The following is a 13,197-nucleotide window of genomic DNA, read 5'->3' as shown; positions in this document are numbered from 1 at the left end:
TGATTGATTGATTGATTGATTGATTGATTGATTTTGGTGGTACTGGGGTTCCTGGAAACCCTTCTACCTCCGGGCTACACTCCCACACCTATTTTTATATTTTTATTTGGAAACAGGGTCTCTAAGTCAGCAAGGCTGGCTTCAAACCTGTGTGATCCTCCTGTCTCCCGCCTCCCAAGTGGGGATTGCAAACGTGCACCACCACGCCCGGCCTCACCAAGATTTTTTATTAAAGTATTTCTTTTCTTTTTTTTTTTTTTCAGGTCTGGGGATGGAACCCAGGGGCATTTGACCTCCGAGCTACAACCCCTGCCCTAATTTTTTTATTCTTTATTTTGAAACCGGGTCTCACTGAGTTGCAGAGGGTCTCACTAAGTAGCTGAGGCTGTTCACAAACCACAATCCTCCTGTCTTGGCCTCCAGAATGCTGAGATTACAAGCGTGCGCCACACACCCAGCTTAAAGTATTTCATATAAGACTCCCTAAACCAGTTGAGGTAGCACATGCTTGTAATCCCAGTACTTGGGAGACTGAGACAGGAGGATCACAGGTTTGCAGACAGCCTCAGCTACTTAGCGAGGCTAAGCTGCAGCAGCCCTCTGCAACTTAGTAAGACTGATTCAAAATAAAGAATAAAAAATAAGTTTAGGGATGTAGCTCAGAGGTAGAATGTCCCTGGGTTCAATCCCCTGCATCACACACACACACACACACACACACACACACACACACACACTTCAAAAGCACAGGCAACAAAAGCAAAAATATACAATGGGGTTACATGAAACTAAGAAGCTTTTGCAAAGCAAAGGAAACAATCAATAATCAACAGAGTGAGTGAAACCTAAAGAATGGGGAAAATTTACCAACTATTCATCTGACAAAGGATTATATCTAGAATATATAAGGAACTCAAAAACCTCAGTAACAAAAAAAATCCATTGTAAAAATGAGCAAGTAACATGATTAGACACTTCTCAAAAGAAATTAATATGACCAATTTTATGAAAAAATGTTCAACATCATTAACCCCCAGGGAAATGCCAGCAAAACTACAATGAGGTATCAGCCTACTCCAGATAGATGGCTTATATTGAAAAGACAAAAATAACAAATGCTGGTGAGGACATGGAGAAAACAGACCTCTTACATATTATAGGTGGGAATGTAAACATTATGGAAAGCTGGCCATGGTGGTGCACACTTGTAATCCCCAGTACTTGGGAGGCTGAGACAGGAAGATTGCAGGTTCGAGGACAGCCTCAGCAAGTAGTGAGTTGAGACTCATTAACGTAGTGAGACCCTGTTTCCAAATAAAATTTAAAAATCAGGCTGGGGGTGTAGCTTGAAGGTAGAATGCCTCTGAGTTCAACCCCCTGTACACCACACACACACACACACACACAAAAAAAAAAAAAAAAAAAAAAAACCTGAAATTTTTCTTCCTTTCTTTCTTCTGGTTAACAAATAACCCGCTCTTGTCCCAATTATTTGATCTGGTAGATAGACTGGAACAAGTAACAAACCTTCGGTTACAAAAGTATAAACTACAATATAAAAGGATAAGGTTTACTCTGGACATTTATATCCAGACTTGGCAATTAAAAACTCAGTAGCCAGCCAGGCTACAGGCATGGTGGTACATACCTGTAAACCTAATAATTGGGAGACTGAGACAAGAAGATGGAAGGTTTGAGGACAGGTTTAGCAATCTATGGAAGCCCTCAGCAACTGAGATACTGTTTCAAAATAAAAAATAAAATAGGAATAGGAGTGTGGCTCAGAGGTAGGATACCCCTTAGTTTAACTCTCAGTACCACAAAAAGCAAAACAAAACAAAAAAAGCAAAACAAGCTGGGAGTGGTAGCCCATGCCTGTAATCCTGGTACTTGGGAGGCTGAGGCAAGGAGACCAGCCTCAACAACTTAGTGACACCTTATTTCAAAATAAAAGAATTAAAAAGGACTGGGAAGGTAGCCCAGAGGTAGGCTGCCCCTGAGTTCAATACCCAGTACACACACACACACACACACACACACACACACACACACATGTATATACATATATATATATATACATGTATGTATACATGTATATATATATATGTTATACATGTATTATCTCCTAAACTAAAACATCTATGAACAGATGAATTATTCTTTTCTCTTTGTAGTTGCCCAAAGATATTTTACTTTTTCTTAGCATATAACACTATTCCCAAAACATCTATGGAATCTGCAATAATCACAAAATAGTTCTAAGCTATTAGTGACTTTCTTCTGTTTTTTGTTACATCCACTTTTGAGCAACAGAATTTGGGGCAGCACATTTAAAAACATTAAACTGCCTCCTCAGTTACATCATCATCATCTTGACTACACTTCAGTTCTGAGACTCTTTTTTCTGCCTTGACCATGCACTCTTTTTTCTGCCCTAACCATACACTACTCAAAAGTTGTCATGTAACCGAGCATGGTGGCGCATGCCTGTAATCTCAGCACTTGGGAGGCTGAGACAGGAAGATCGTGCAGGTTTGATGCCAGCCTCAGCTACTTAGTGAGGCTCTCAGCAATTTAGTGAGTCCCTGTTTCCAAATAAAATATAAAACTGATCTGGGAGGTTAGCCCAGAGTTAGAATGCCCCCCTGGACTCCATCCCCAGTAACTATCACACACACACACACACACACACACACACACACACACACACACACACATTGTATCTCCCCCCCCCCCCCCGGTACTGGGAATGGAACCCAGGAGCTTTCTACCTCTGAGCTACATCCCCAGCCCTATTTTTTAGTCTTTATTTTGAAACATGGTCTCACTACATTACAGAGGGCCCCACCAAGTAGCTGAAGCTGGCCACGCATCTGCAATTTTCCTGTCTCAGCCTTTCAAGAACTGGGATTATAAGCATACACCATCACAACTGGCTGTCATATATATCAAAGAACACAAATCTTAGCCAGGAGAGGTGGTGTTCTCCTGTAACCCCAGTACATGCAAGACTGAAATGGGAATATATAGGTTCAAAGCCAAGCCTCTTCATTAGACCCTGTTTCAAAATAAAAGTGAGCCAGAAGCTGGGCATGGGAGGCTGAAACAGGAGGATCACAGGTTCACAGCCAGCCTTAGCTAATTGAGACACTTTTTCAAAATAAAGAATAAAAAAGTAAGCTGGGCATGGTGGCGAATGCTTGTAATCTCAGAACTTGAGAGACTGAAACAGGAGTATCACAGGTTCTTGGCTGACCTCGGCTACCTAACGAGGCCCTCTGCAACTTAGTGAGACCGTTTCAAAAGAAAAAAAAAAAATGAAAAAAAAAAAAGGCTGGGTATGGTGGCACATGCTTATAATCCCAGCATTTGGGAGACTGAGACAGGAGGATCATGGTTTGCGGACAGTCTCAGCTACTTAGGCCCTTTGCAACTCAGTGAGACCCTGTTTCAAAATAAAGAATAAAAACAGGGCTGGTAGCCAGGCATGGTGGCACATGCTTGTAATCCCAGCATTAGGAGGCGGACAGCCTCAACTACTTATCGAGGCTCTTCACAACTCAGTGAGACCTTGTTTCAAAAAATAAAAGACTAAAAAGTAGGACTGGGGGTGTAGCTTGGAGGTAGAATACCCTTGGGTTCAATCCCCAATATAGGAAAAAAAATATTTCCTGGCTCCAATGTATCTTTAAGCTAAGACTTCCATTATCAGGCTACAGCACATCCAGAACTGAGCTCAATGAATAAGAATCTGACAGACCTCATTATCCATTCTGTATCCTTGGTTATACCAAAAGGTTTTATGCAACAATCAAAATTAAGTAGTAAGTGAAAGGGTTCCTTTCTTGTGTGGCACTGGGTATTGGACTCAAGGGGCATTCTACCTCCAAACAACACCCCCAGACCTCTTTTATGTTTTATTTTGAAACAGGGTCTCACTCAGTTGATGAGTGCCTCACTAATTGCTGAAGCTGTCCTCAAACTTGGGATCCTTCTGTCTCAGCCTCCCAAGTACTGGGATTACAGGTGTGTGCCACCACACCCAGCTAGCAAAGGGTTCCTGACCTGGCACTTTGCCACAGCATACCAGTGAAGAAGCCAAGTATACTATTCAAGAGGCTGGAGCAAAAGGATTGCAAACTCAAGGCCAGTCTAGGCAACTTAGTGAGATCCTGTCTCAAAATAAAAAAAATAAAAAGGGCTAGGATTGCAGCTCAGTGGTAGAAGACACCTCAGTTCAATCCCCAGTACTGGAGGTAACAGGGAAAGGAAGAAACAAAAATTCTAACTCTTATTCTAATCAGTATTCCAATAATTGGGCAGTCTAGTGGCCTGACATTTAGACTGGCAAAATCTTTATTTTTAAGTATGCTACATTCCAAAATTCAATCAACATAAAAGAAAATGAGACACTGGCTCAAGACTTCATATTCTACTCTACACTATGAAAATTGATTTGGACTCATTTTAATGTATGGTTTTGGCAATCTCTGCTTTCATGCCTATATTATATTGATGAAACTGACATCAATTTAATTCAATCTCAAAGTTCCAAACTAGGACCAATTTGCAAGCATTTCAAATAACTCATAGACAGTGTTTAACCTGGGGAAAGACCCTAAACCACAATTCATGGTTCTCACATTCCAGTATAATTTTTTTTTTCTCGGTACTGGAGATGGAACCCAAGGGCATTCTACCTTTGAGCCACATCCCCAGCTCTATTTTTTATTCTTTATTTTGAAACAGGGTCTCACTGAATTGCAAAGGGCCTCACTAAGTAGGTGAGGCTGGCTGCAAACTGCAATCCTCCTGTCTGTCTCAGCCTCCCAAATGCTGGGATTACAAACATGTGCCACCACACCCAGCCAGTATAACTTAAAAGAAAAAAAAATTCAATAGGTACTATGTCATTACCCCCTTTCTTGACCCTGCCCCAAATCATAAACTTAAATAAACCCATAATAAAAACTTAAGACAAGTACAAGTATAATTCACTGCCCTCAAAACATCACTCTTTTCGGGGACAGATAAAGCACTATTTTGTTGCTAAACATTTTTATAACCAGGTTTTATTAGTTAATAGACTCACACTGAAGTACTGAAGTGATTATTGGGAGGGCCCAGTGTACAGTGAAAATATAGATTTTTTTCAATATGAAAGCAAAAAGTCACTAAACAGAGCTAGAAAGTTAGGCTTAAGATCTGGTTCAAGACTGTTATTCAATTTTCTGCACAAAGGAAAAAAAATACCTGGTGATACAAGAGTAAGAGGTAAAGGATTCTCCAAGTGTACCTGACCCATGCTATGCTGTTTTTAGTTAACTTATTGATTTCTCAAGACCAAGAGAACCACAAGATCTAAAGAAGGAATCCTGTTATAACTATAATCGAGTGGCTCTTTCTGTTCTTGCCCTATGATTCCCTCTGAAGTGCTGTATCAGACTATTAGAGAAAAACAAAAACAAATACTAGGTTCCAAAAGAATGTTCAAAACCACATTTTCAAAACAATGAAAGGTTTATATATTTTATACAAATACAAAGAAATGAGGAAAAAGTGAAAAAAAATTCTAGGTTTCTCTTCCCATTTTCTCTGCCAAAAAAATAAAAACAAATCTGGGAATGAAGGGTATAGTTCCCTTCAGTAACCTAAATCCATTCCAAGCACTAAAACTAGATCATAACATATTTATCCAATGAATATCACAATCTTTTATGGGAGGTGGGATGCTAGGGATTGAACCCAGAAGCTTTCTCCCTTTGAGCTATATTGCTTATTTATTTATTTATTTATTTATTTATTTATTTATTTATTTTGGTGGTACTGGGGGTGGAACCCAGAGGCTTTCTACCTCTGGGCTATACTCCCAGACCTATTTTATATTTTATTTGGAAACAGGGTCTCGCTAAGTTGCTGAGAGCCTCACTAAGTAGCTGAGGCTGGCTTCGAACCCGTGCAATCCTCCTGTCTCAGCCTCCCAAGCATGGGGATTACAAACATGCGCCACCATGCCCGGCTATATCACTTTTTAAGTTTTTGTTTTGAAACAGAGTTTTGCTAGGTAGGTTGCTGAAGGTCTTGTCACGTTGCTAAGTTGTCCTTGAACCTACAATCCTCCTGTCTTAGCCTCCCAAGTACTAGAATTACAGGGTCATACCACCACAACCAGTCAAATACCACAATCTTTCAATAAAACCTTCACAGGAGGGGTGGGGGTGTAGCTCAGAGGTAAAATGTCCCTGGGTTCCATCTCCAGTACCGAGAGAGAGAAAAAAAAAAAAAAAAAAACCTTCACAGGTAATTTAGCAGAATATGATTGTATTTATATGAGTCAGTTAGGTGCCCCAAAAAAATAAAACTACAGAAGCTATACATTTAAAAGTTAATTCAAGCAGGACATGGTGGCGCAAGCTTGTAATCCCCGCACTTGGGAAGCTGAGACAGGAAGATTACAGGTTCGAAGCCAGCCTCAGCTACTTAGTGAGGCTCTCGGCAACTTAGTGAGACCCTGTTTCCAAATCAAATATAGAATAGGTCTGGAAGTATAGCCCGGAGATAGAAAGCCCCTGGGCTCAACCCCCATTACCACCAAAAAAATAAATAAATGAACAAATAAAAAAGTGAATTCAACCTTTGCTAATAATATATTATCATATGAAGAACGAAAGGGGTAGAATTGGAAGACAGGAATGATTCCATCTATTAAGTTAATGGCAATACTAAATACCCACAATTATTAACATCACATTACATCAAAGTTGGAAGTAATAATTATGAAAGAGCTAATCAATACAGAATTTTTTTCCTCTTGTACCAGGGACTCAATCCAAGGGCATTCTACCTCTGAGCTTCACCCCCAGCCCTATTTTTTATTCTTTATTTTGAAACAGGATCCCATTAAATTAGAAGTGTCTCACTAAGTAGCTGAGCCTGGCTACAAACCTGCAAACCTATATCAACCTCCCAAGTACTGGGATTACAAATGTGCCAGCACACCGTATTCAATACAGGGTTTTTATAAGACAAAGTAATAACATAACATTCATTAAAACATCTAACAGTTGCTCAAATACAGTTCAAATTTCAATTCTCAGAAAAGCCATGAAAATGTCTCGATCAATTATGACAAAGTTTTAAAGAGGTATTTAGGATCTGGCAATTAACCAAAAAAAAAAAAAAAAAACATGTTTACAAGCAATTGTGTAGTGTAAGTCTCTGCTGCATGAGTGTGCTACTGAAATTAAAATTGATTAATCTAAGTATGCTGCAAGTTCTGCCACTGTAGTCTTGATGACTGTTTCTCCTTACTGACTCTGCTTCCCCATAAAACTGATTTTCTTTACAACTAAATGGCTGTAAGAACTGACAAAGAGAAACAAAAATAAAATAATCAGACATGCCATTTTTGTGTGTATGTGGTACTGGGGATTGAACTCAGGGCATGTTACCAATCCAAGCTACACCCCCAGACCTATTTTATTCTTTATTTTGAAACAGGGTCTCACTAAGTTGCAGGGGGCCTCACTAAGTAGTTGAGGCTGGTTGCGAACCTGCAATCCTCCTGTCTGTCTCCCATGTACTGGGATTATTATGCCACCATACCCAGTTGCTTGTTATCTATCTATACATACATACACACACACACCATATATATATATATATATATAGTGTGTGTGTGTGATACTGGGGGTAGAACTGAGGGGCTTTTCTACCTCTGGGCTATACTCCCAGACCTATTTTATACTTTATTTGGAAACAGGGTCTCACTAAGTTGCTGAGAGCCTAAGTAGCTGAGGCTGGCTTCGAACCTGTGCAATCCTCCTGGCTCAGCCTCCCAAGCGCTGGGATTACAAGCATGTACCACCACACCCGGCTCTGATATCTATACTAATTGTATGATTCCACCTAACCATTTCTCTCCTAAATTTTGCAGTAACATTGAGATTTTACCTTAATAGAGTTCTTTTATTTCAGTTCTGCAAACTTTTACATGCCAAGACTTTACCCAGAGATAAGTATGAAGACATGTTCCCTAAAGGATCTCAGTCTGGTGAGGATAAGCAGAAGTATAAACGATACTATGAAAGCTTCTTCAACTAAAGATGATTTTTACTCAGTTAAAGAAAAGAAACGGAAATTAATCACTTGACAACCTCAGCTAAAAGCAAACCTAAGAATTTTCCTCTCTTCTGAAGAACTAATTACTGTTCCATTGAGCATTTGGAGATATGACATATAGTCTATACAAAACTAATTTAAAGCTTGTTGCAATCAGTAAATTATCATCTCATGGAGATTAAACAGTACTTGACTAAAAGTTTGTTTTGAGCCAGGTGTGATGGTACATGCCTGTAATCCTTCAGTACTTAGGAGGCTGAGACGGAGGGTGGGAGAACAGGTTCAAGTACAGACTCAGAATCTTGGCAAGGCTCTCAGCAACCTAGCAAGACTGTTTCAAATTTTTAAAAAATAGGGTTGGGAGCATCTCATAGGTAGAATGCTCCTGAGCTCAATCCCCAATACCATACAAAAATAAAAATGTTTTGAAATGGCCCACAACAGCTGGGCATGGTGGTGCACACTTGGAATCTCAGTACTTGGGAGGCTGATACAGGAGGACTGTAGGATCATGGCCAGCCTCACCTATTTAGTGAGACCCTCTTTCAAAATAAAATAATATAAAATAAGGCTAGGAGCCAGGCATGGTGGCACACCCTTGTAATCCCAGTACTTGGGAGGCTGAGACAGGAGGACTGAGGTTTGTGGACGGCCTCAGCTACTTAGGTCCTCTGCAATTTAGTGAGACCTTGTTTCAAAATAAAGAATAAAAAACAGGGAGTCAGCTTGATGGTGCACACTTGTAATCCCAGTACTTGGGCGGCTTAGACAGGAGAATCACAGGCTCGCTGCCAGCCTCAGCTACTTAGTGAGGCTCTCAGCAACTTAGTGAGACCTTGTTGTAAAGTAAAAAATAAAAAATAGGGCTGGGGATGTAGCTCAGAGGTATATGTCCCCTGGGTTCAATCCCCAGTAACTGGGCTGGGCATGGTGACACATGCTTATAATCCCAGGACTTGGGAGGCTGAGACTGGAGGATTACACAGGTCAAAGCCAGCCTCAGCTACTTAGTGAGGCTCTCGGCAACTTGGTGAGACCCTGTTTCCAAATAAAAAATAAAACAGGGCCAGGTGTAGTGGCGCACGATTGTAATCCCAGCATTTGGGAGGCTGAGACTGGAGGATCACGGTTCGCAGTCAGCCTCAGCTACTTAGTGAGGCCCTCTGCAACTCAGTGAGAACCTGTTTCAAAATAAAGAATAAAAAATTGGGCAGGGGGTGTAGCTCGGAGGTCAAATGCCTCTGGGTTCCATCCCCAATACCCAAAAATTAAAAAATTAAATATAGGGCTGGGGATGTAGCTCAAAGGTAGACTGTCCCATGGATCAATCCCCAGTACAGCAAAAATGAAATGGCCAACAACTGTGTAAAATCTATAATTGGATAAAAAGTTGTAAAATATTTTATGTATGAGACATGTGGCTAGAGTAAAAAAACGACTCATAGTTTAACAATTAGAAATAAAATTCACTTATTTCTACTAAAGTGAAAATAAATTTTGAAATCATTATTCTGGCACACTGTTTTTAGTACTGTCTCCTATAAATCGCAACTGTGTTCACATGTCTGAATTCTGTTAGCTCTTGACAAGTCAATCCTCTAACCTATTTCTCCAGATTACTTGAATATTGGTCCTCCTCATTTGTCAAATTTTCAAGAGATGATTCCAATACTGGAGTTACCAGTGAGAGGAAGATCTAGTAGGATCCTGGTTTGTGGTGATTGCATTTCTGGTTTTAGGTGCCCTCTTAACCCAGAAAGTGGCAATAGCTCTATTTTTTATCCTGTGGTAAGTAACTGACAGGTCAATTCAAGCCGTGAAAGTGACCAATTCACACTATTTGTAAAACCAAAGCGTCCAAATTCTTCTTTCAAGTTTGACTTTTAAATTTAAGGGTAATGTATTGTCATTTTTTTAGAATTGAAATTTGTCTGCATTTAAACACAGAAGTACAAAGAAAAAAAAGTACACCACGACTGTTAAATCCAGAATCACTACGTTCTTCAAACATCACTTTCTATTGCTTTCCCGATTCCAGTAGGAAATCAGAGATGATTACCACCCTCTGCGCTCCAGATTATTAGAAGGACCCACTGCCCACAAAGAAAGCCCTACAATCCCAGTACACCGCCCTAGTGATCTCGACGCCTTGAAAGACACCTACCTGTAAAAATGCCAAAGCCCTAAATTAGATCCCCAAGGGCTTCTTTTTCTTCCTTGACCATATTTCTCCTTTGCAATGCCTCGGCCTTTTAGGTCAGAGGACTTCCCAGCCAAGGGCTCTCCCTCTTCCAGTCACACCAACCCCCTGCCCTCCATTTCCACCATCCCCACCCTGGCCAGGGGCCGCCGTCCCCCGCGCCGACCCGCCCCCCGACCTTCGCCCACCGCCCAGCCCAGAGCATCTCTTCTCCGCCATCCTCCTGCCCCTGCACACTCCGGGGCCCCCTTCGACCTTCCGCTCCCCCAGGCCGGAGCCCTCGCCCCTCCGCGCCCTCGGCTCGCAGACGTCGTCACCCTCGGGCTCAACAACCTCCATTTCCTCTGATTCCATCGAGCGCGGCTCTGCGGGCTCCCAACCGCCCGCGCCGGGCCCCACTCACCCGGGGCTGCAGGCGACCCCCAGTCTCCCTCTCCTCCGCCTCGGCGCCGGGAGCCGGGCTGCCGGGACCCGCGTCCGAGTCGGCGTCCGAGGCGCCGCCCGAGTCCGGGGCGCGGGGCGCCGCGCCGGGGCGGAGCGCCGGGAGCGGCGGGGGCGGGGCGCGGGGCGGGGAGCCGGCGGGCGGGCGGGCGCCGTGGCGGCTGCGGGCGGGCATCGCTCCGGCCCCGTCACGCCGCTCGGCAGCCGCGCCGCGCCTGACCGGAAGTGCTGAGGGGGCGGGGCCGCGGGGCGGGGCCAAGGCCGGAAGGACGCGGCGGGGCGGGGCGGGGCGGGGCGGGGCGGGGCGGGGCGGCGCGAGCCCGAGAGCACGTGCGCCGGCTCCGAGGCCGCGGGAGGCGCAGCGCTGGGGCGCACGTGGTGGTGCTGGCAGCAGGGCTGGGGCCCAGGAGGTAGTTATCTTGATTCCTTTGGAGATGCCCTCGCAGTCGTGGCGCGCTGCCTCACGTTTGTAATCCCAGGCCTTGTGGGAGGCCGAGACAGGAAGATTACAGATTGACGGCCAGCCAGCCTCAGCAATTCAGTGAGACCCTGATTCAAAATAAAATAGGCCTGGAGGGGCCAGCTCCTGGTCAAGAGCCAATTCTCAATGACTGTGGTTAATATATACTGCTCCTTTACTCTCTGACCTTCGGCGTATATGCCAAATGCTATATAAATACCTCATTTAGTCTTGTTTTGTTTTTTCGGTACTGGGGATGGAACCCAGGAGCATTCTACCTCCGAGCTACACCCCCCAGCCCTATTTTAATATTTTATTATTTTTTATTTTGAAAAAAGTTCTCACTAAATTGCGGAGGGCCAAGTAACTGAGGTTTCCGCGAACTGCGATCCTCCTTTCTCAGCCTCCCAGGTACTGGGATGACACCTCATTTAGACTTAATCATTGTTTCACCTCTACAAGGTAGATCGTACAATACCGAAAGGCCAAGAAACCCAGTGCCTGACATATCACAGTTAATATGTGTCCTGGCTGGTATTCCAACCCACACCTAACATAGGACCTTGTTCTTACTCCACTATTCTACCCCACACTGAAGGAAGGCTCCCTCCCAACCCAGGCCTAGCATGACAGAAACCAAGTCCAAAGCCACTTGCATCTGGGCTCAAGTCTCTTCTTGGACCTGTCTCCCGAAAAAGTGCTGGACCAAATGGAGTGGAAACAGGTTTGGGGTGGACAGTGCAGACTACTTCCATGGCTAGCCTTTCCCCTCCAGCTGGACTACAGACCAGGAGTAGCTGGGAACCTGCCTGCCACAGCTCATACCTCTTCCAGCCACATCAGGTCTTCCTTGAAGTCATATGAGAGAGCACATAACATCTCATATCTATTGCTGATAACCAGTTTTAGCTCAAAGTTCAACCTTTTCTCAGTTTCTGTACTGGAGCCAAAAGTAGTTTAATCTCCTCCCACCCTCAAAATGTTTCTGAAGAGCCAGGCATGGTGATGAACACTTGTAATCCCAGTACTTGGGAGGCTGAAACAGGAGGATCATAGCTTCACAGCCAGCCCCAGAAACATAGTGTGGCTCTCTGCAACTTAATGAGACCCTGTTTCAAATTTTTTTTAAAAAAAAGGACTGGGGTATAGCTGAGAGGTAGAATGCCCCTGGACTCAATCCCCAGCACCAAAATAAAAGTGTTTCTCATGACAGGCCCCCTGGGTTTCAGAGTCTTACAGAATATAAGTAAGAATACAAATATTAAGCCTTTCCCCATGAATCCATGGATACCCTTTATATGCTGTCCTCCATGTCTTCTCCCCACATTTCTCTGACCCTACAACTCTGAAAACTGCCCTGAGCTCCATAATCCAAAAACTTGTCCAACAGATATCCAACACCCACCCAGTCTCAGGCCTACCCAGAACTGATGAGATTGTTTTTTGTTTTTTGTTTTTTTGGTGGTACTGGAGTTCCTGGAAGCCCTTCTACCTCCTGGCTACACTCCCAGACCTATTTTTTTATATTTTTTATTTGGAAACAGGGTCTCCTAAGCCAGCAGGCTGGCTTCGAACCTGCGCAATCCTCCTGTCTCTGCCTCCCAAGCGTGGGGATTACAAGCGTGTGCCACCACGCCCGGCATGTTTTTGTTTTTCTATCCTTCCTCCTTGGAGCCAGCTACCTCCTCTCCACCCTGGATATCTTTTTAACTCAGTCCTCAGAACCTAATACTTTATATGTAGGGCTCTAAAACTTTTAAGTCAACTAATGTTGCAAAGCATCTACTATGTGTTAGATACAGCACATCCTTTGATTAACCCTTTCAACAATTCTCTGGAGCAGATGTGATTATCTTTATTTTACAGATGAAGAAACTGAGGTTAAGACTTGCAGAGGTCTGATCCATGCTCTCAGGAGGTTTGGGGGTAGACGCTGGCTTGGGAGGTACAGATCCTCTCTGGATGGATGGCACTT

The 13,197-nt window shown here is 43.4% G+C and overlaps 1 protein-coding gene across 1 annotated transcript in view; it reads right to left on the bottom strand.

Annotated features, from left to right (window-relative positions):
- SAMD8 (sterile alpha motif domain containing 8) overlaps positions 1–10,937 on the bottom strand; it is a gene marked incomplete at both ends in the record, with an annotated part of 67,597 nt that extends 56,660 nt beyond the window's left edge. Inside the window, one exon of the mRNA XM_080694479.1 lies at positions 10,764–10,937. Within this exon, the coding sequence (XP_080550605.1) occupies positions 10,764–10,937 (174 nt within the window). The remainder of the gene's footprint in view (positions 1–10,763) is intronic.
- Between the last annotated feature and the right edge of the window lie 2,260 nt (positions 10,938–13,197).

Source organism: Muscardinus avellanarius, assembly GCF_963383645.1.
Source record: "Muscardinus avellanarius genome assembly, chromosome: 4".
NCBI classification, from domain to species: domain Eukaryota; kingdom Metazoa; phylum Chordata; class Mammalia; order Rodentia; family Gliridae; genus Muscardinus; species Muscardinus avellanarius.
This window is presented reverse-complemented; position numbering and strand designations above follow the sequence as displayed.